The 22,719-nt window shown below is 47.0% G+C and overlaps 1 protein-coding gene across 12 annotated transcripts in view; it reads left to right on the forward strand.

Annotated features, from left to right (window-relative positions):
- The window catches only part of HYDIN (HYDIN, axonemal central pair apparatus protein), a 337,481-nt gene that overhangs the window by 250,029 nt on the left and 64,733 nt on the right, over positions 1 to 22,719 (forward strand). For 11 of the 12 annotated variants that reach the window (XM_025045274.1, XM_025045278.1, XM_025045276.1 and 8 more), the window contains 10 exons: positions 619 to 789; positions 5,395 to 5,609; positions 10,235 to 10,372; positions 12,269 to 12,452; positions 14,715 to 14,856; positions 16,750 to 16,912; positions 17,970 to 18,608; positions 19,662 to 19,880; positions 21,722 to 21,930; positions 22,157 to 22,339. In XM_025045274.1, coding sequence (XP_024901042.1) covers positions 619 to 789; positions 5,395 to 5,609; positions 10,235 to 10,372; positions 12,269 to 12,452; positions 14,715 to 14,856; positions 16,750 to 16,912; positions 17,970 to 18,608; positions 19,662 to 19,880; positions 21,722 to 21,930; positions 22,157 to 22,339 — 2,263 coding nt within the window. Of the gene's footprint in view, positions 1 to 618; positions 790 to 5,394; positions 5,610 to 10,234; positions 10,373 to 12,268; positions 12,453 to 14,714; positions 14,857 to 16,749; positions 16,913 to 17,969; positions 18,609 to 19,661; positions 19,881 to 21,721; positions 21,931 to 22,156; positions 22,340 to 22,719 lie in introns of those variants that run through there. The other variant, XM_025045284.1, reaches the window with a different exon arrangement.

The following is a 22,719-nucleotide window of genomic DNA, read 5'->3' on the forward strand; positions in this document are numbered from 1 at the left end:
ACTTAATCACACCTGCAAAGTCCCTTTACCATATAAGGTAACATATTTACAAGTTCCAGGGGATTAGGATGTGACATCTTTGGGGAAGCATTATTCAACCTAAAATAGGTACATCTGCATATTGAGCAACCTGTATGTGAACTTTAATCTCTCTGGATGAGTGAACTATGGATCTTTTTCCTTTTCTCCTGTCTGTTACTTCTGAATTTTCTCTTTGCTTTTTAATAAAGCAGGTATTTCAAAATGAGAGAAAAAAAAAAGACATTGTTCTTAAAAACAAAAAAGTCTTTCTATTAGAATCAGAGACAGTAAGAGCTGCAAGACTTTTAAAGAGCATCTGACAGAATCACTTTTTAAACTGAGGAGAAAGTCTGGGGAGGATGTGGGTTGTCACAGCGCACATAGCACATCAGTGTTAGAATTAAGAGCAGAATCCATGGGCCTGACTCATGGCTCAGGTCTTCCTTTTCTTTTCTGCTGCCACCTCAGGCCACACAAGAGACTTAGAGGCAGAGCACTTAGATCACTTTACAGGGGCCTCTATTCTAGAAGCTTCTTCTGTCTAGGAAACTGAGCAAATGAAAGCCATGAAATTCAGCCCCCTGACCTTTTTTGTAGGCAAGTCAGCCACGGCAGTCAGCATGGCCAAGTACTACAGTGCAGCCTGCTTGAACATCGACTCCGTCGTGCTGGAAGCCATCTCTGATGGCAGCAACATCTCAGGGCTGCGGGCCCGGGAGCTCTGCATCAGGGCTGCCATAGAGCAGTCCATGAAGGAAGAGGAGTCTGGTAAGAGCCGTTCACCCTGAGTTGTTATGGTCAAATGGCCAGCACCCCACTACTGTTCATGGCCGTCTTCTCTTTGTCCCCCACGGAGCTTTTCTCCCTCAGCTCAGTTGAAGGCTGACTTATACCATGCTGCTGACTTAGGAGCCTGGAGGAGAATTTTCTTCAAGCAACTGCGGCTCCCCTGGCTGCCCAGTGCAGGCACTCACAGGGCATTGCAGGGAAAAGGACAATGAATAAGACGTGGCCCACACTATGGCAGGGGTGAGGGGAGGTGACACCTGGAGAAGAGCAGACATACGCTCATTCGGAGCAGAGAAAAATAATGTAACAGAAGCACTGGCTTCTGTGAAAGAACAAGTTTGGGATGACTGAGTTCCAACAAGTGTGATTTGGGAAAGTTTCCATGAACATGGGCTTCGAAGGAGTAGAAGAGTGTTGATAGCTAAAGATGAGGACAAGGACCCACAGGACAACAGCTGACAGTAAATTAGAGGTGGGAAGACAGGCTGAGGCCAATTAAAGTTGACCTCGATGCCAAGATTGGGAATCTGGCTTTTATTTTGAAGGGAAAAATGTGGCCATTTCCACTGTATGGGAGGAGCTCATGTCGTGTCTTGCAGGGGAAGCAAGAGTGAAGGGGAAGACGAATGGGCCTGGGCAAGTTGACCTAGTAGCCATCTGCAAGGCCAGGAATTGAAGGAGTAGGAAGCATTCAAGGTGGTCACACCAAGACTGCTAGTTCGGAAGAGAACGATGTCATTTCCCAAGATAGACAACGTAGAAGGAGGAGAAAATTTGCTGGCAAGGAAAATGAATTGAGTTTTTGAACCCCATAGTAGTGAGGTCTGGTGTGGCCCACCTCCCAGAAGTCAAGAATCCTGGCTCCATTAGGTCATCCAAGGACCCACAGGACAACAGCTGCTCAATGGGAAAATGTGTTGAAGCAGAGTGCCTGCCAGAGCTAAACTATTTTTATACAAATGCTCATAACAACATGATATCATTGCTAATAGTGTACCAGCTAGTTGATAAAACTGGCGGGGGCTTTCAGGCAGGTCCCCTCCCCTCAATACCTCTGCATGGGATGCTTAGGAACATGGGAAGTTCTTTGCTTGGAAGATAAGAGAAATAGCTCTTAATTAATATAGGGGAGAAAAAATAATTTTCCCTTTACTATTCTGAGTTCTCAACTAAGGCCCCTATAATAAAAAACATTAACAAGAGAAAATCACAAGTTTACTAACATGTGTACTTCATGTATACATGAGAGATACTCAGAGAAAAATCAATAATTCAAAGAGGTAGCTTTAGAATTCAGGATTAAATACCATATTAATAGAGAAAGGAGAGGTAGGAAGTAGTCTTCTTAGGGGAGAGCAAATGATTATTAGGAACAATGAATGAACCCTTAGAAGAATTGATGGATGATGAGAGTTTGTGATAAAGTTTGTCTGGTTGGAGTGTTGACTTCTAGTCCCCTCTCCTGAGATAAGAGTCAATCTTCTCTGGTTGATGAAACTCCCAGAAAGGAGATTTGTCACAGCTGAGTTCCTTTTGCGGGCCTTTCTTTAGGCAGATAAGGAGAATTCAGGGAAATCCTCTACATGCATTTTCTGTTTTTCAAGTGCTCAAACTAATCAATATATCAAAGCAGCTCAAAATAATATATCAAAGCAGCATATTTTGAGGTGGCATGTTCTGAAACACCTAGAGTCATATTTTGGGGTGGCATATTCTGCTATCCTTCAGTTCAATAACGATGAATCATAATTCTGGTTCCCTTAGTTTTTTGTTTCCTTTTCTGTCGAATACATTACATTTCACTGAGGCCTTTGGAGCTGTGTTAATGTCCTGTGACACATCATGAATTTGAGCTCCCTGTCTGAGAATGTAATGTGAATCTAAAGACTTAGTTGGGGGAGTCTACCTCAGCGAAGTGAGAGCTGCAGCCTCTGGAGTAGAGGAAGTCAGCCCAGAAAGTTCCAGAAAGAGAGGAGTGGGATGGGTCCGGCAGGATGCAACCTTGAGGAGCACTTATATTTGAGGAGGAGGTGGAGGAGGAGAGGGCCAGGGAAGGCCAAGAAGGCGGCGTGGGGGTCAGCGGGGTAGTGCGTCAGCAGAGCAGGATGCAGTACGTGGAGAGCGCACCGCAGGAGGGAGAGGGGCTAGAAGGCCTCGCTCGGCTCTTCAGGCCCCGACGGAGGCCGGGCGCCCTGTCCGCTCGGTTCTTCTCAGAGCCCTCGTCGCTAGTTAACGTACTATTTGTTTTACTTGCTTATTTTATTATCGGTCTGCCCCCACTAGAATGTAAGCTTCTGAGGGCGGAGGTTTGTGTACGTTTTCATCACTAATATATTCCCAGAACCTGGAATAGTGCCTGGCATGTAGCAGACACAGTAAAGATTTATAAAAATGGAATCAATAAATGAATGTAATCAGAGATTGATAAAAGTTCAAATAGAATGAGCCTTGAGAAGAGAGCCACTGTAGTCCGCAGTTCAGAGGTCACTGGTGACTTTGGAGAAAATTCTTTCAATGGAGGGGTTAAGCCCAAACCCACATTCGCTGTTTGCTGTGGAATCAGCAGGCTGTACTGAAGAGAAAGCAATGAATCTAAACCTGTCCCACACAGTACCCGCTGGCCACATAAAATGTAGCTAGTCCAAATTGAGATGTGTTGTAAGTGTACAATACATGCTGGATTTTGAAGATGTGGCATGAATAAAGACTATATGAATAAAGACTATGAATAAAGACTGTTATATAACAGTAATTATAAAGACTGTTACATAACAGTAATTTTTATATATTTATATTTATGTTGTAGTACCTATTTTTATATATTTAATAATTTTCATATATTTTATATATTCGGTTAAATAAAATATACCATTAAAATCCAATTTTACTCATTTAATCTAGCTGCTGGAAAATTTTAAATTACTATTAATGGCTCATATTATATGTCTATTGGACAGGGATGGGCTAGACCACTGTAATTTTTATATATTTATATTTATGTTGTAGTATCTATTTTTATATATTTAATAATTTTTACATATTTTATATATTCGGTTAAATAAAATATACCATTAAAATCCAATTTTACTCATTTAATCTAGCTGCTGGAAAATTTTAAATTACTATTAATGGCTCATATTATATGTCTATTGGACAGGGATGGGCTAGACCACTGTTTTGAGAAATTGGGCAGTGAAGGAAAGATGATCTCTTGAAAGAAATGAAAGGTCAAATGAAAACTCTCATTAGTGTTGTATCAGAAAGAAGTGACTTTTAAGATACGGAGGGGTGATGCTATGGGCAGGGAAAGGTGGAAGGCCTGAGGAGAACACAGAAGAGACTGCATAGCAATCAGCAAAGGTAGAGATGGGCGGGGCAGAGAGGGACTCACAGTGACGTGAGCAGGTACGTGGTGGCAGGAGGCAGAGCCAGGAGGGACTGAGGGCGATAGGGCCTGGATGAACATAGGACCACCCAGCTCTATAATTGGAGCAGAACTTTGGTACGACTGCTCCCCTGATGGCTTCAGGCTCTTTGCCACACCTCTTCCATCCTTCAGGGTGCAGTATGGAGTCTTTGTACCCATAATCAGCTCCTGGGGAAGCCACGTGAAAAAATAAAGCAGAGTAATAAGCACAACTCTCCAGTTGTGCTTATTTGCTTACATGGTCAACGAGGAGTAATGAGTCTTAACAGATCTGCCTGAGAGCTAGAGAAACGTGGAAGCCGCCGAGCATTCGGCCTTACCACTACATCTTAGGTGCCAACAGCATCTTCTAGACTCCCATTCTCCTAAAGTGGCAGGTAGTTCATCCTCATAGAGTTGGTGCCCCAGAAGACACAGTAAGAATTCACAGTAAGAACGGAATGACATCCGTTCAAAAAAACTCTTGCTAGAGTGCCTTTGGCCTGATGACCTCTCAGCCACTGTGGTGAGAGGCTTGAGGGGCAGGAGAGCCTCTCACCACAGTGGCTCTAGCAAGAGTTTTTTTGAACGGATGCCATTGAAACCCTTATAAATGATGACATCAACCACTGATTCTGAGAGGGAATTTCTCAGTGGGTGGGTGCGCTAAGAGGTGATGATCTGACTGGAAGAGGGGACAGAGGTGAAATGAAGAAATTAATATTGAAGCCATGTTTGCCAGCAGGCTCACTTTGTTCATTTTGTCAGCTGTGCTGCAGAAGCAGAGAATGCCCTACCCAAGCTACCCACTGGCACCACCACTGCCTAGAACCACCAAAGGTCAGGCGTTAAGTTTCCAGGGCAGGGCTCTAGTGTGCCCGCAGCTTCAGACATGATGGCCCTCTGTGCTGGAAGAGAGAGGGAGGCAAATTAACATAGGAGCCACTGGGAAGATGAGCAGTGAAGAGCCCTGGACTTCAAGCCAGGCCCTCCACTGAGCCATCCTTGTCTAGTCCTTGGTGGACGGAGCCTCTTCTCCCAGCCAATCAGCCAGCTGCAGGCGGGCATGGCTCTGTATTCCCCAAGAGAATCACACTAGACTTCAGCGTACCATCCCCACTTTTATTTCCTTATTATCCTGAGGTGACTTTTAATATAAACCCACTCTCTCTGTATAGCCCAAGAAGTCAACTCAAGCCAAAATACCGTGGGACAAATACGACTGAGCAGTGAGACCCTGGGCAAGTTAACCTCAGAATCCACCCTGGTAACACCGGAATTTAAACCTGCAAAGTCTCTGCGTGGGAGTGTGCTGCTCGCCAAAGGCAAGTCAGAGAGCCACGGCTCTGGGTCTCAGAAGCAGCATCACCAGCACTCATCCGAGACACCACAGGTACAAACCAGGGCCCCCAGGAGGGCTGGGATTCCTCCTCCTCCTCCTCCTCAGCATCCTGCAGCCAGGTCAACACGACTTCATCCCTGTGGGTGCGCTGTCCAGGCAGGCTGAGTGCTGTCCCTGCACCACCACTCCAGAAAGGAGATTCATCCAGCCGTGTTCAGCGAGTGCCTGGGGTGGGTGCTGACAGAGTGGGGATAGATGAAGCAAAAGCCCTGCACTCAAGGTGCACTAAGCACCTGATGAAGGAGATGGCCACACCTTCGAATATTTGCAATAAAATGTGGTTGGGGACAAATAGGTGTGTAAAAAGAATTAGGTTAAACAATATGACATTGTCACTATTCAACCATTTGGGAACTCCATAACAGCAACGTCTCATATGGCTCAACCTACTACTAAAAGAATGCTAAGGGAGAACCATTGATACCAGTCATGGGAGAGCTGCAGGGGAGTCTTGGAAAGTCATAAAGAAGTCAGAGAGTTTGAGCCATGTGCCAAAGGACCTCGAGAACAAGCTCAGCAGAATAGCAGGTGCTGAAGCCAGAGACAGTGGATGACACTGTGAGAGACGCTGGGTGATGAGTCGTCGGTGAGAAAGCGGAGTCAAGTGAGTGTAGGCTTCTAGGATGTTTGAAAGAAAAGGAAAACAGTGTTTATTAAAGGAGCCAACCCACAGTCAAGAGAGTTCTTTCTCTGAAAGGATATAGAGGCACAAGCAGGTCTGTAAAGAGAGGAGCTCCTTCAGAAATATAAGGTGATGATCTACCCAAGAGGGAATGTGATTCTAGGAGGAGACAGGAAGGGCAGACTTAAGCATAGTTAAAGGGGATAGGGACCAACTTCCTCTAGAGTCAGTAAAAGTGAAAACAGAGACAGCTACATTTTGGGGAGGGGAGGTGGAGGGCAGAGGTTGAAAAAGGTTTTGCTGAATGGCTCTAGGATGTGTGCAGGAGGCAGAGTCTTTGCCGGAAGTGTTGGGGATGTTGGGATGCAGAGCACTTTGAGTAGAGTGGCAAAGCGCTGATGTATCCACTGTGAAGAACAGAACCAGAAATTGGTGGTGGACAAAAGAAAAGATAATTGAGAATGCTGATGGCCCAGCCAAGACAGGAAGCCATAACTTCATAGTTGTAAGATTTCTCTAAATAGCTCCTGGCAACCCTCCTGCAGAGGCAGAGAGAGAAGTCCTTATCATTTCAGGGTCAGGGGGTGCTCAGAACAACGGGAAAGGGGGTCGAGGGTGGCATCAGTGTGAGAAGACCAGCCTAGGTAGAGAAAGAATTAAGGAGCACCATAGAATAGGGAAAACAGGAAGCACAGAAGCGTCTGTGGGTCTTGTTACGGTCTGGACGTCCTGTAGGGGTCGTGTTGTTTAACCTCATTTCACAGAAGGTTGCTGATGGAAGGAGTGGAGGCGAAGGTCCTTCCAGGAGAGGAGGCCTACATGTTGCATGGGGCAGGTGAACGGAGGGTTAGACAAGGCAAGCAGGTCATGGAGTATTGGATGGGGCAAGTGGCTGGAATGGAAATGAAAGTCTCCGCGTGGAAGGAAGTATGTTGGTTGGATGGGGCCTCCCTTGAGGCTGCATTTATGCCGGATGATGTGTCTGATCACCGCTTTAGTCATGTGTTCTTCTAACATCTTGAAAACTGAAATCATTGATTCAATTTCTTTAGAGCATCATCCTTTAACCCGTTTCCAAGATCTAATATGGTGTTCTTTACATAGAAGTTTCTAGATGAACTAAAACCCATATATTTGTATTAAATTGTGTGTCATGGGGAACCATTTTCTTTGGTTTGGTTCTGACCATCTGAACAGTGAAGTAAGGCTTTTTAGAATATATCAAAGACGGCAGAAAATCCCAATTCTGACTCCAAAAATCCCTTTTACTGAAGAGGGAACTTAAAACCTGTTCAAGATCACAGTAGAAATCAGAGCTCACAGACCCCCATATGTGGCCACCTGCACTGCCCCATGTGATGGAACTCAGGGGTTCTGAACAACAGCTGTCCTGTCTGAGTGTTTTATCCAGAGATGCTTGGTCTTCCAAGCATGAACTTCTAAAGCATGAACGCTCCCATGACTGGAATTTCAGTCATTCGTTGCAAATGGGAAGAAATGTGTACTATGTCACATAATGAAAGACATGACTTGTAGTAAAAGGTCATTTATTTATAAATCACCTTACTCCAGGAAAGCACGTATTAGAAATCCTGATCTTTCTAATGACATTTAATCCAACATTTTTGCTTCTCGATTCTACGGCATCCTCAGCTATTCACTGCTCTGCTCCCATTCAACACCTTGTTCATTACCCATAAATTCCAAGTTCTCTATACCGCACGTTCTACTTTCTAACTTTCCGGGTGACTTACTCTGGGAAGTAATTGGTTCCATCAAAGCATCCATCCCACATCTTCACTAGCTACCACCCCCTTCACCTGCCTTCTTACTCAGCTGGGATTCTGTGGTCTGCCACTGTTGGCACTCCCCTGCCCCTTCTCTTTCATCCTACTTTCCAAGCAAAACTTCAGCCCTGAGAAATCCAATTCTCCACCTGCTCCATGCAGGGCCGCTCAACATAGCTGAGAAAAATCTTCATCACCCTTGAATGGTCTTAATTTAAATTTAAGACCATAAATCTCAAGTGGACCCTTTAATCAGCCCTAGCAAATTTGCCCTCCATCTCTTCAAAAGAACTATTTTATTGCTGTCATCACTCTCCAAACCTCTAAGATACTTTCCTTTTTTTTTTCATTCTTAACTAACGACCTCTCTTCTGATTTCGTAGAGGAGCAGCAACAAATAGAAGGCAGCCACCTTATCTTTCCACCACCAGATCTACTAGACAGCCTTTATCCTAACCCAGTGCCGTGTCTTCCCTGCAGCTGAGGAGCTGTCCCTGCCCTCATCCACGGCCCTGCACCTGTGTACTGGACCCCTCTTCTCTCTTACTCAAGAGCTAAATTCCTGCAATTGGCCCCCCTCCCATTTGTCTTTTCCCCCTATCTATTGGATCCTCCCCTTCAGCATCTATGCATGTTTTATAACCTCCCATCTTCCAAAATACTTCCCCATGACCCCAGATCCTCCTCCCACTGTTAGTTAGATATCTAACAAGGAAACGATGGCAGCAGGGTCGAGGACAGTCATGGTAGAAGTGGTGACAAGTGGTCGATACAGAATAAATTTTGGAAGGAGAGCCAATAGGAGTTGAGTCAGCTCTCGACTCCTCTTTACGCTGCTCTTTTAAAGAATGACTGCATGATTGCCTCCTCCTCCTCACCATCTTCTCTCTTCCCCCTAGTCCAGTGATACCTTCCTCCTCGCCACTCCACTGGCTACTCTTCTCAGGGTCATTGGCATTCATCTTGGCCAAATCCAGAGGCCAATTTTCTAGCCTCAGCTCACATGACCTCTTTGCAGCTGATAACTCCTCCTGGAAAGGCTTTCTTCACGTGGCGTTCAGAGCACCGTACTCCCCCCACTTCCCTCTGCCCCATTAACGGCTGCTTCCATTCCTCCAGGGCCGTCGTCAATAAAACAGCACAACTCAAAAAGTTATTTTTCCCATAGTCTTTTCTTTCTTAATAAATAACTTCACCCTTTTCTAACTTGCTCAGGTCAAAACTCAAGGATTCGTTCTTGTTGCCTCTCTTTCCTTCACGTCCCATCCCAAATCCTACTGGCTCTGCTTCAGAAATGTATCCTGCATCAGCCACTTCTGGTCACCTCCAGCCAAACCGTCCTCATCACTGCCGCCATCGCCTTCTGCCTTGAGCACAGAGATATCTAACTCGCCTTCCTGCTTCCACTCTTGTCACTTCATGCGGCTGGTAGAGTGGTCTTTTAAAAATAAAAATCGGATCACTTATCTGTCTAAAACATGCCAACAGCTGCCTATACTACTTGGAGTAAAATCCACATTCCTTACCGTGGCCTGTGAGCCCTGCGTGTTCTGAACCAACTGCCTATGCCCCTGACTTTGAGCCTGGGCTCCTGTGAGCTCTCCGCAGCCCTGCAAGTGACCTCACGTGGAGGGGGCTCGCTCTTCCCTCTCAGAAGGACTCTCCTCTCGGGATCTTGCCCTGTTCTTTCACATCACCCAGGCAGTATGACTACCCTTACTAAATGGCCATTGTCCAACCCCGTCATGGCCCTTTAGTCCCTTATCTGATCATTTTTCCCCAGCACTCACTCATCACTATCTGAAATTATATCACCGGTTCGTATATTCATCTGCCCCATTTCTTTCTCCCCCATTCGAATGTGAGGACCACACAGAAAGTAACATGGCCAGACCTGTCTGTTGTTGTGTCTCTAGTACCAGAGGGGCCCCTGGTGCATAACAGGTGCTCAGTGAATATCTGTCGAGTAAGTGAACAGATGTGTACTGTTCAGCACATAGTCGAATCACCTTCTACAGCGTTCCCGTTTGAAGCTTATAACACTTCTTTAACGAAGAGAGGAATCTTCCATTTTACAATGCAGGCCCCATTTCACAGATGAGGAATTGCCGTTATATGATTTTCCTGAGGTCACATGGCCTGTATGTGAAGGAGTAGTTAGGGCACCATGCTGTACTCTAACTCCTGATCCTTCTCCCACACGACAGATTTCCTCCAGCCCTCTCCCCTCCGGGCCCACGCAGCGCCGGCTCAGTGTCAGCGCCAGTATCGGAGGCGAGACCGGGCTTCTGAGCTGTGTGCTCCCCGAGGAACTGCTCATTCAGATCCTGGCAGAGCGTATACAGGTGCGTCTACGCCCGCCCGCACAGAGCTGCAGGGCTCACACACGGTCCCCGCGCTTTGAGCTGCAACTCTGAGCCATCGCCCACCCACAGCAGACTAGCACCCAGGGGCCTTGGAGGAAAGATGGGTTTCCTCAACCTCAGCAGTCAGTTACTTGTCCTTTTGACAGCCCTCGTCAGTCCCCAACCCTGGCTCCATTGGCTGCCTGAAGCCCCTCGCCTTAAAGGACCAGTGATCAGGTTACACATTTTTAAAAAAAGGCCATCATAACAGCCCTACAGTGATATTTTCAAAATATAAGATGGAGCCATTAAGTTAGAATTTGGAGCTATGTTAATAAAATGCTATAAAAAAATATGTTTTCAATATATTATTAAGTGAGAAAAGCGGATTATGAAATAGTATGTAAAGCACAATTATATTTTTGTTAAAAATTTATAAACGTATATCATAACATAGTAAAAACTCAAAGTACATGTCAACTGTGGTTATCTTCAGATGGAAGGATTATAGATTTTTAATCTTCATTTCTGAATTATTTTACAATGACATTACTTCTAAAGTCAGAAACACAATAATCATTTCCTTTTTTATTATTATCATTTTTGTAAGTGTGATGTAGTTGAAGAGAAGAAAACAAGATCAGAAGATTTGGGAGGGCCCCACTTAGGCCTGTTGGCTGCTTACCATTTACAGAGCGCTAAAGTGCTCACCAGCTCCCAGAGCTCTGGGTTCGCTTTGGTTTTGCAGACTGGGCCACAATATTAATTGCCCATTGACATAAAACAAAATTAGACTTGAGGTTCCCGGAAGAGAAATGTCATCACCGGAAATGACGCATGTTAAGATTTAGAATGCCACTGTGTTACAGGTACTATCCTTCTCGACTGCTTTGAGCAAGGTGGTCTAGTAAGTACGCAGGTGGTTCATGCACCCAGAGTAAAGGCTGAGAATCGCTGGTGAAGCCCAAAGTCAGGCAGCAGAGCCGTGCCGCTCAAAGGGTTGGTCTTTGGAATGTCATCATCACCGGAAATGACGCATGTTAAGATTTAGAATGCCACTGTGTTACAGGTACTATCCTTCTCGACTGCTTTGAGCAAGGTGGTCTAGTAAGTACGCAGGTGGTTCATGCACCCAGAGTAAAGGCTGAGAATCGCTGGTGAAGCCCAAAGTCAGGCAGCAGAGCCGTGCCGCTCAAAGGGTTGGTCTTTGATGAGATTTGGAGCTTGCACTGCTTCCTTCATCAACAAAGTCTTGCTGCAAAGAAAAATGGCAGCTGAACTAAATAGTGTGTTTCGTGATGTAGTCGATTTACATTCTGACGCAAGGTTCTTGTGTCATCAGACACCAGTAGTAATCGGTTCCTGGCCAGTGCTGACCGGTCGGCCTACTACACTTTGAGTAGCAGTGCAGTGCAGCAGCTGCTGCCCCTCAGTGGTTAATGGTATCAAAATCATTTCCCTCCAAGGCAGTAATCCCGATAAGAAAGACAGAAACGGCCCCGGCCCAGCCGCTGTGCTGACCTTGCCGCCCAGTGCTCCGCGCATGGGGACGTCTCTCCTTTGCATCTCTCTTCCCTGAATCTCACGGGGCTTCCCAGACCCTCACTTTAACGTTTAGTTTGTTTTCTTCATTTCTATAGAGACGGAATAAATCCATTTTTCTACAAATACGGATGATAAAGATCTTCCGTGACTGATAAAATATTTTTATTTTTCTCTTTATTTCATAGCAGCACCTTGAATTTGGCAGGCAGTTCAGTTGTGTTCTCGTCAGGGTCTTGTAGGTCTGCAGAACCAATTGCAGCCCTAGTAAATGCACCAACGAAAGAACTAGCAACTTTACAGAGCACAGATGGTCTGGTGGCCATGGTGACTGTCTGCTCTCTCTGGTTCCAGCTGAGTGACTGCTGCCGAGGAGTGGTGTTTGATGGCCTGGAGACACTCTTTGCTCGAAACGCAGCTATCGCTCTCCTCTGCCTGCTGAAGGCGATCGGCAACCGGGAGTACATCTATGTTCTCACCATGGTCCAGGATTACGCAGCCATGAAGGCCCAGGAGAAAGCCAAAAAGGAGCAAGAAGGCAAGGCCCACACCCCCTGGGCTGTCCTCCGTAGGCCCGACCAGGTCTTTCCTTTAAACAGAGCTTTAGGCTTGTTTAAAAGCTTCCCTGATGTGATAACCCACTGGGCTTAAATGAAACTATTATACCTGCCACCGCATCTGCGCCCCACCTCTGCCCCGTGAGGTGGCTGGGAGTTCTCATTTCTGCTCTGCACGAAAGGGAACTGAGACAGGAGGGAACTGTTGAGAGATTATGGACTGACGGATGAACTCAGCCCTTCTGACAGTGGACGCGCTCCCCTCCCCCCCAAGTCTTCATAGTCAGCTTCTCTGTACTTACAACTCACCTGGGGAACAGGTCCCATCTTGACTCAGGTGACGGATTAGCTGGTTGGTTTTGTCTCCTGTGAAACTAGATAGAGGAGTGCTGCTAAACTTTACGAAACAACTTCTGCATTTTAGCCTAGCGCGTAACAGGCACTGCAGCAGACCTTTTGTGCACTTAGATGTCTTTAAATGGCATGTTATCTCCATCTTACAGATGGGGAAAAGGAGGCTCAGAGATATCAAAAGTCTTGTGTAAGATGACGTAGCAGATCACTAAGGTCTGTATAACACTAAAGCCTTTGCTGCTTCTGTTATTACACCAGTGGCCTGGAAAATTTTCACTGATTGAAAATGGATATATATGCAGTCAGAGAGAGAGAGTGAGAGAGAGAGAGAAAGGGAAGGAGAGGGAAAATGTTAATGCAACAAGTTTCCAATTTAGTCAGAAGCAGACCTAGGAAATTCTGACCCCCAAGGAAGGAGGCGACACTGTCCCTGGGAGGCAGAGTCCTGCCCCCTCCTCCGTTCCGTCCACATCGCTGCCCTTCCCACTCAGCCTTACCTCTCTCTTCTGGAATAGTCTACACAAATCAAAGGAAATATTTACAGACACCTAGCTGTCTTAGTTCTTACACAGAACTCAAAGACTGCTTCCTTATATTCTCATTCAGAGAAAAGTAATTAAGATGAATGAGCAGGCATCCTCCAGCAGTATTTCAGCCTCCAAGTTCCTAGTTTTCCAGAAAGCTCACTACCCCGTAATGATCAACTTGAAAGAAAGTATCTTTTTTCATTTTCTCAACTATCTGTGGATTGAAGTTTTTCACAATTGCATATAGGCTCCTCTCCCCGAAATCATCTGCATTCTAAAAAGCCCCGAGACAGCATACAGTAACATTATAATATTAAAAACTAATTTTTATTGAACATTTCTGAATGTGCCAGGCACTGGGCTAGGTGCTTTACATGACTGCTTATTTGATCCCCACAACAACCCTATGAAGGGGGAATGATTATTATTCTTATCTGTTTCTACCTCTTGGTAAAAGTCAAAGAATGGACTCAAATGCAGATCTCTGAGCCCAAAGCTAGACCAAGAATGTAAGGTGAGATTGTTGCACGGGAAAGTGTGAAAAAGAAGCTGAGTGCCTCTGTGCTGAGTGTGAACCCGCTTCTGGACCTGGAATTTGCAGGGTGCAGAAGATGGTCCCGTTGGTATGCAAATGGTTCCATCACTCTGAGCTCTTTGGTGGCATACGCTCTTTGGGTAAAGTCAGCGGGTGGTACATTACTTTTCTTATCACTGCTGTAACAAATTAAGATGAACTTGGTGACTTACAACAACACGGGGTTGTTATCTTTCAGTTCTGGAGGTCGGAGTCCTACAGTCGAGGTGTCGGCCGGGCTGCGTCCCTTTGGAGGCTCTGGTGGAGAAGCCCTTTCCTTGCCTTTTCTACTTTCCAGGGGCTGCCTGCTCATAGTCCCCACCTCACGGCCCTCGGACCTTTGCTTCTGTTGTCACCTCTTCTCTGCCTCCGCTGCATCGTGACCTCACCTTCTCTGACATCACTTCTCTGACTCTGGCCCTTTGTCCTTACACGGGGCGCACTCAGACAATCCAGGAAAATCTCTCCAGCTCAAGGTCCTTAACTTAATCACATATGCAGCATTCTTTCTGCCACGTAAGGTAACACATCACAGGTCCTGGGGATTAGGATATGGACATACTTGGGGTCACTATTCAGCCTCCCACAGAGGGAGACCATCTTGTGGAACTGTGCGAAGGAAGGAAGTCCCACAGAGATTAGGGACGTTGCTGCCATACCAGCTCCATCTCACCGTCACAGACCCCGCACGGCCCGTTCAGGCTGAGTGCGAGCTGAGCCGTGGCGGAACCTGCACCAGAGCTGATGAGTGACTTTTCCTCACCTTCTTGTCTCTGTCCCCTGCACAGAGCAGAAACGCATGGAAGCACTTGAGAAAGAGAAAGAGCGTCTCCAAAAAATGGATGAGGAAGAATACGAGGCCTTGACAGAGGAGGAGAAAATCTTGTTCAATCGAGAGGTTCATCAGGCCCTCAGGGAGAGGAAGAGGAGGTCAGAGTCAAGGACTAGCCTGAGCGGAAGCAATTCCCCTGGGCACACAGACTGTCCTGGAGATGGGGCGCATCCTTCAGGGGGCACCAGAGGCCGCCGGGGCCCCAGGAGGATGGCCTGCTGAGAGCAGGAAAGCATCTTGTGTACCCCGGGTGCTGCTTGCTGCAGTCTTGAGGATTATTCCCATTCTCCTCTCCTTCCCGCTCTCGGGGGGTGAGGGGTCGCATTTGGGACCAGGCTATGTAATGTAATCAGGAGAGGAGCTTTGGGCCCCAGTGCCATCCTGGGGCTTCCACTGGCTCCCTCACCCCAACCCTGACAGCTGTCCCCTAGTCGTGGCTCATCAGCCTCTGTGCTCCGGTGTCCACAGCTTGTGACCCGGGGTCCACTGTCTTGACATGGGCATGGTGGTTGCCTCCCAGAACTCAGCCAGTTCTGTTCCTCCCCTGGCTGCTGCCTTGGCCTTTGGTGGTGTTGTCCATCCCTGAAGTCTGGCAGCTTCTCCCACTCGACCCACAGCCTGGGCAGTTCGCCACAGACCCCGGGAATATCCCCAAGCCAGTACTCTCAGCCACCTTCTGTCCCCATCGCTGGGGATCACATGGGAAAACTGGATCTCCACCATATCATCTAGGGCCCAGGAGACTCGGGGCCACTATCTCAGACTCTCAGATACAGGTGGCAGTGGGACATATGTCCTTTCTGCCCTCAGACTTTCAAACATGCCTGGGCAAGAAATGTGCCAGGGAGGGGGCTTCTATTTCCTGTCCCCCCACCCCCCAGGATCCCAGACATTGGAGTGGGTGGAGCTAAGGGTTAAATTGCCTACAGTTTATCCCTTCTCCTTCTCTCCTTTCCTTCTACCTCCAGACTCCTCCTACTGACTCCAAAAAAGCTTTTGTGTCCTCTCTGCCCCCGCAGAATACCCTCAGCTCTTCTCCTAATTTGTCCATTGTAAAAATGCCCAGTCCTCCACAGGTATGAAAAGCCTGGCTTGGGACTCCTAAGGGATCTCTCTTCTTTTTCATCCAGGCCACCGCTTCCAGGCATTCATCTTATGGTAGGCTTAGAAACTACAGGTCTGATCTCTCGCGCGCTCGCTCTCTCTCGCTCTCTCTGCCTCTCTCCCCATCTCTCTCCCTTCTTCCCTTCTCCCCCCCACACATAAACACACACACACACACACAGAGTAATGAAATAATGATGAGTCAGCTTCAGTGGGTGAGAGCCACAGCAAGCAAGAACAGCCAGGGATTCCTGGAGATGAAAATAGATGGGTTTTATATTTTCAGAAATGCTGTCCCCTCCACATTTGTTTATCTTCGTGCCCAGCCTTGGTGCCCTCTCCGCTGTTAGCAGCAGGGCAAGGACAGCTGAATCCATAGTAGGAAGGGAACTAGAGAGATTGGAGGAAAGGAATGTGGCTCTCAGATCCAACGCTGTGGTTCCCAGCGACCCGTGGTAGGGACTGCTGTTAAAAACACCATTTCTTCTTGTCCGAGCATTAAGTAACAGTGTAGGAAGCTGGGCCTCATCTGTACCGATACCAGAACAATCTTTGAAAGCTGCTTTTTAAAAGTGCTAACATCAAGCTTATTTTCACCCCTCGCCTTGCTCTCTTATGAAAGGTTGGAAGAGAAATCGGCCTAATCAAGAACTCCTCTTAGCGAATTTCAGTTCATCCGTTTTGGTGAAAGACCATGTAAAGATGTGATCCATCCTTCCCTCCTTTAATTCCTTCCTTCCCTCCTAGTTACCCAGCTTTGTTTTTTCTTCTTTGTTTTTATGCCCAAGAAAGCTCTGCCCCATGACCCCCCACCAGGCAGTCCCAGGCAGGGAGGGGCTCAGGCAGGAGGCCCCTGAACTCAGTTTTCTCCGCCTGGTTTCATGAAGGGAGCTGGAGAGACTGGCAAAGGAGATGCATGAAAAGAGGCTACAGCAGGAGCTTGAGCGGCAGAAGGAAGAGGATGAGCAAAAAAGGAAGATCAGGAAACCAAAACAAGGACCAGTAAAGGAGGAATTGCCCCCAAAGAAATCTCAAACAGCGAACCGGCAGGTAGCAGCCCTCCCTCGCTCCTTACCAAGAGGCAAAAACAGAGGGATTAGCCACTGTAACCAGTCAACCAATCAAGCACATTTCCCCTCCAGAAAATTGACCTAATACTACTATTTGGATTTTGTGGTAGGGCAGAAGGTAGGAGGAAAGGGACCGACATCTGTCGGACACGGATTGTGTGCTACGTGTTGCGCTTATGTTGTATGTAATCCTGTCATTTTGGCATCCCGCCCACCCAGTGAGGTGCAGAGACATGAACCCCATCTGAGGCTGAGAGAGATGAAGTGGCAGTTCCAGGGCCTCACCCAGTTATGTCTGACCACAGTGCTTAATTCTTCCCACTGTCCCCTGCAGTCGCCTGGATACTGCTAAATAGGCTAGTTGTAAAGATTTGCCTCTAACGAGCTACAAAGTCAACGGGTCCCTGTGCTCAACCAAGAGCTTATCCTTTTGGCATAAGCTTGTCCTGGCAGACAAGTACCAACAGTGTATCAGCCTGCCAAGCTTAGCGGTCACATCTCTGCCCACTGTGCCAGGGAGGGGTAGAACAGCCAGAGCAACGCCCAGGGCGGCTGTCATGGCCCAGGGGTGTAGCCGGCTGGTGTGCATGGCCGCTCTTTCAACATGATGAGTTCCGAGGGTGAAGCTAAAGCCAGGCTCCCAGCAAGGTGCAGACTGGTTCCAGTGCATGAGCGAGAGACAGTGACCGCAACCCTCCGGCCTCTCACAACCCCTGAAAGCGGGGACAACACCATTTTGGTGATCTTTTCCTGTTGATCCTGCCGAACAGCAGCTCTCAACCAGGAGTGCACATCATAGTCACTGTGCACCTTTTTCAAACGTACAGTGCCAGGCCCCAGCCAGATCTATAATAAGGAAGGACCAGAGAATTTATTTCGATAAAGGTCCCCAAGGTGATTCTTAGGCACAACCTCAGTGTGTATAAGAAGTGCCTGGAATCCTGTGAGGCCTTCTTACAAAACAAATCATCCTCTCGCTCTTATTTTAATTGGATTTGCTCTCTCTTTAAGCATATTTTATGTGTTTTGCCTTCTAGATTCCTGCTTTGTCCAAACTAGAGGTCAAGATGGATGCAGTAGAAAGAAAAGTATCTGTTAAGGAGCAGCAAATGGCTGAGAAGGAAGAACTAAACAGGAGGAAAAAGAACCAACTGATAGATAACAACTTTGGGTTTCCTCCTGTCCTGGAACAAGAGGACAGTGAAGCGGACCTCCCCAAGGACACTGACAAGCCTTTGGCCCAGAAGTTTAAGACCTACGAGTTGACGTGGAAGGATATCCAGAACATCCTCACGTACTGGGACCGGAAGCAGGGAGTTCAGCTGCCTCACACTGGGACCGAGGACCTGCCGCACGAGCCTGACGACCAGCGCCAGGTTCCATCAGGCGGGCGCAGAGGCCGCAAGGACCGGGAGAGGGAGCGCGCGGAGAAGGAGCGCGCGGAGAAGGAGCGTGCGGAGAAGGAGCGCCTGGAGCGGGAGAAAGCCGAGAGGGAGCGTCTGGAGAAGCTCCGGGCAATGGAGGAGCAGAGCGATGGAGGAGAGGGGGACAAGGAGGAGGACCACGAAGGGAAGAAGGATCTCGGTGTGCCGTTTATAAACATTCAGGCTCCTGACCTGGAAGGCGTCAACTGGAAGCAGGCCCTGGAGAGCGACAGGCTTCCCAAGGTGGATCAGGTACAGACTCTACTCCGGGATGGAGATGCAACAAGTCAGGTAGCGGATACCATGTTAATCATGGTAAAAGCGTTTCCACATAAAAGTCATATCTCCTGAATTCCGTTAATCCCTAATGCCACTTCGGATAAGACAATAAGGGCTAAAAGGACCTTTTCTACTTGGTGGAAATCTATAGAAAGTTCCACAGATCTAAATTACCCCATCTGACCTCATAAAAAGCCACGTGTAGGACTGATTTTAATACTGACAACACTGGTGCTCGGGGCTGACAAGGCAGGTGTACTTTGGAGTGAAGCAAGAGTCTCGAGGATTCTAAAATCTTTTTCCCACAAGCTTCCCACAGGCACAGAAATGATACTATTAGATAGCCTTTCATTGTTCCTAAAAACAAAAGGTGTTACATAACCCAAAGCCACCTCTGGCCGTTGTTTGCAGGGGATGTTATTATAGCCTTTTGTCCAGGGACAGAATTTTCCTATAAAACAACAGCGAGCAGAATGGGAGAATGCCATAGGAATCAATTCTCTCTCAAGTTTCTTTTCGACTTCTCTTTACAGGCCCATCCTTTCCCCCATTCCCAGAACCTTTGCTTTTTTTTTCTTTGCTGTACTTGACCTGCTCCGATCCTAACTTTATTTGACCTTTGAAGATATTTCAAAGATAAAAGAAAAATTAACACAGAATCTGAAAATAGATGCAACAACTATAGACATCAGAATCTTAAGAGCTGGTGTCTTTAAACAGAGATTTAGCGAGTGCCTACTGTATGTTTTATGTCGACCTGGTTCCTGTCCCAATGGAGCTGACAGTCCATTTGCAGAGACAAAAACAGTCACAATAAAGTGATAAAAGCTATGATAAGAGAGGTAAAGGGAGCATGTAGCCTACAGCAAGAGCTTCAGCCTGGTCTGGGGGCATGGGGGGTCAGGAAAGACCTGCAGAGCTGTGTCAGAGCCCTTCACAAACCCCTCCCCTGACACATGCGGTTAGAGGACAGTTAGGGGCAGCCTGCCCTCTGCTCTGGAAGTTAACGATGGGCTTTTCCTTTAGATCCTAGACCTCTTGGGTCTGGGTTCCTCTGGACCTCCAATCCCGCCTCCTGCCTTATTCTCAATTATCACCTACCCTGTGAAGCGGCTGCCTTTGGCCACAACGGAAATCCTGAAGCACTTCGTGTTTGTGATTCCACCCTCCGAAGAGCTCTCTCTGCTGGAGGAGAAGAGAGAAGTGGAATCAGAAGCAGAGCTGTCAGCCATAGGCTCTATGAAGGTAAAGAGGAAGCAGTTCACCCTGACCTTGGCAGGACTTCAGATGGGCAGGAAGAGTGTTGACTTCCACATGGCCAGAAACTGGTTGTGGTGCTGGGAGTCAGCTCACGGAGGTGTTTTCCCTCCACTCGCTGGCGACCCTGCCTGAGGACCCCGTGCGAGCCTCTCTGAGCTACACCCTCCCTGGGTCTGACCTTTCCAGCTTCCCAAGAGGAGACTGAAAATGACTGGTTTTCATCTTCCAACCTTTCCAGTCTCCATGGGATGGTTTAGGGAACTTGTCAGATTACTCTGAAGCTCATCTGCAAGAAAAAAATAAACAAAACTAGCTCTTTTGTAAAAGATGGTAGAATGTATTCGTGAAGCTAAGTAATTCACACAGTGTATACGAATACAAGAATCAGCAGACACAGTTTAAGGGGACACACGCCACTGCAGAAAGGATAGATTGAAGAAATTATGATGAGAAGATCAGAGATTTGGGGTAAGGTCACTTTTATCTCCTCGCCTGGCACAATACAGTAAAATTAATCTCAGCTGATTTAAAAATATAAGCAATCAAAATGAAATTATGTAAAGTAAAAGAAAATATATAGACAATTACTAGAATAAATCACAAAGGATAAATAGATTTAACCAATGTGCGAAAGGTATGTGTCTTAATAATTATAGAGGGGCTTTTTATTCCCAGCAGCATATGGTGGCCTAAAATTTGAATCTCTCCACACAGCCTCCTACAAACCACGCCCATCAGCAAAGAATAAATAAAATTAGCAGCAGATAAAATTACCTGCAGGCCCTCCCTATAGCTCAAGCAGGTGACAGAGACCGCCTCAACTTTCAACTTACAAATAAATAGGAAATCAGCATCTGCAGTTGTCAGCATCAGTGGGCAGGCCTTACTGGAGCAGAGTCCAAATAAAAAAGATAAAGAGGGAAAAACTGCCAACATCAGAGGGGACTATTACATCAACCTCTTTTCTGAAAAATGGCCATTAGCAGGAAAGAGTTAAGCATTCTTTAACTTAACCATTTTAGGAGGAACTCTAGTTCATCTCCAATTGACAAAGGAAAGCTCTTCATTTTAGAAGAATGACAGCTAAAATTATAGAAAGAATGCAAGAATTAGAAAAGCACTATTCTGTTATCCCCAGTAAAAAAAAAATGATTAAGAGTGCCAATGGATACAAAACGCAGTGGTTTGGGAAGAACAAGACATTCAGGCGAGCTAGAGCATCATCCCACAGGTGACCGGCCAGCTGTAAAGGGTGACATCTACTTTATTATGGCCAGATCTGGCAGGCACCGCTCCAGCCACTGGAACACACTATGTCTGTAATCGTGGGTCAGTATGACATTATTTGCTTCCTCTTGTGATAGAGTGTAATGTACACAGCGTCCTCTCTGCATCTAGTTAAGCTTATAAGCCAAATTTTCAGTTTACAGAAAATACAGGGAATAAAGGAATAAACTAGATGACACTTTGGGAACAGGTTGAAAATTTCAGACTGTGGAATATTTTATAAGAACACAGAGTCTCTCCAAAGAGTCAATGGGATTGGGAGGGAGTGAGAAGTCTAGATTAAAACCTACTAAAGAAACACAATAGCAAAATGCAGTGTGGGAACACACGCCCTGCCAGCTTCAAGCTGTCTTTCGGGAATGGCGTACCAGGGAAAGCACTATACTTCTTTTCACTTCTTGTCTTCCACTCTCATATGGTAAGCTGAGCCCTACTCTGCTCCAGGCCACCGCCAGCATCCTAAACCTGCAGCATCTCTGTCTTTCGTTTGTGTGTCTGCAAGATGAGTAATTAAGACCCTGTGCTCATTTTTAATTAAGGCCCAGGAGGAGCAGACAGCCTCATCTAAGGGGAACAAACAGAAAGTGAAAGAAAAATTAGATCAGACCCGTGAGGCTCAGAAGGACAAACGTCGCATGGCCTTCAACAGGAAGGGACTTTCTGGAGGAACTTCTGGGACCATTGCCCCCCTGTCAGACATAGAGCAGAACAACTTCTCTGGAGAGCACTCCCAGGAGAAGTTCATCAGGTGGGCCTCTGAGCAACCCATGGAGAGAAACGCGGAAGCCCCATGCCCCATGTTGATGATGCAGCTGTCACTGCACCAGTTGGGAATCGGGCCGTTCTGCCTGTGGGGCCCTACGGATCACCACGCCTAACCCCAGCAGGACGGGACCCCTCCCAGGCAGCAGTCCTGCCTTCTCTTGGTGCAAGAGAAGCATTCTCACTTTAAAAGCCTGTGTGGTCATTTGCAGGCTGAATCATTTCCGGTGGATAGTGCCAGCCAACGGCGAGGTGACATTGCGAATGCACTTCTCTGCCAGCGATCTCGGGAACTTCGACCAGACGTTCAACTTTGAGGTCCTCGGAACTCGCCGCCAGTACCAGCTCTATTGCCGCGGTGTCTGCACTTACCCATACATTTGCCAAGACCCAAAGTAAGTGGATATTATTTTAAAAGAAAAGGTTGACAGGTACATTTTAGTTTCTTCTCATGCTACTTTGAACAAGGCAGTTCTTAATATTAATGTGGAACCAGGACAGCCTCCTGGACCCTCATGTACTGGGCTTCGACATCTTGGGCAGTGACTAAGCCACAGGAATGATGTAATAATGTGAGACCGAGGAAGAGCGCGTCTGCAGCCTGCGTCTGTTTTTCATAGCTGTGATCCCAGCACGATACCTTTTACGTACTCTCCTCGTTTCCCAAGCCCTCGCCTGGCTCAGCACGTTTGAGTACCTGCTGCATGTGAAGGTAGCGTTCAGACTTTGAGCCATTTTGAAGGGAGCGGCACAGACGTGGCCTCTTTGAACCACA

This window comes from Pteropus alecto, unplaced genomic scaffold (assembly GCF_000325575.1).
Source record: "Pteropus alecto unplaced genomic scaffold, ASM32557v1 scaffold42, whole genome shotgun sequence".
Lineage (NCBI taxonomy): Eukaryota > Metazoa > Chordata > Mammalia > Chiroptera > Pteropodidae > Pteropus > Pteropus alecto.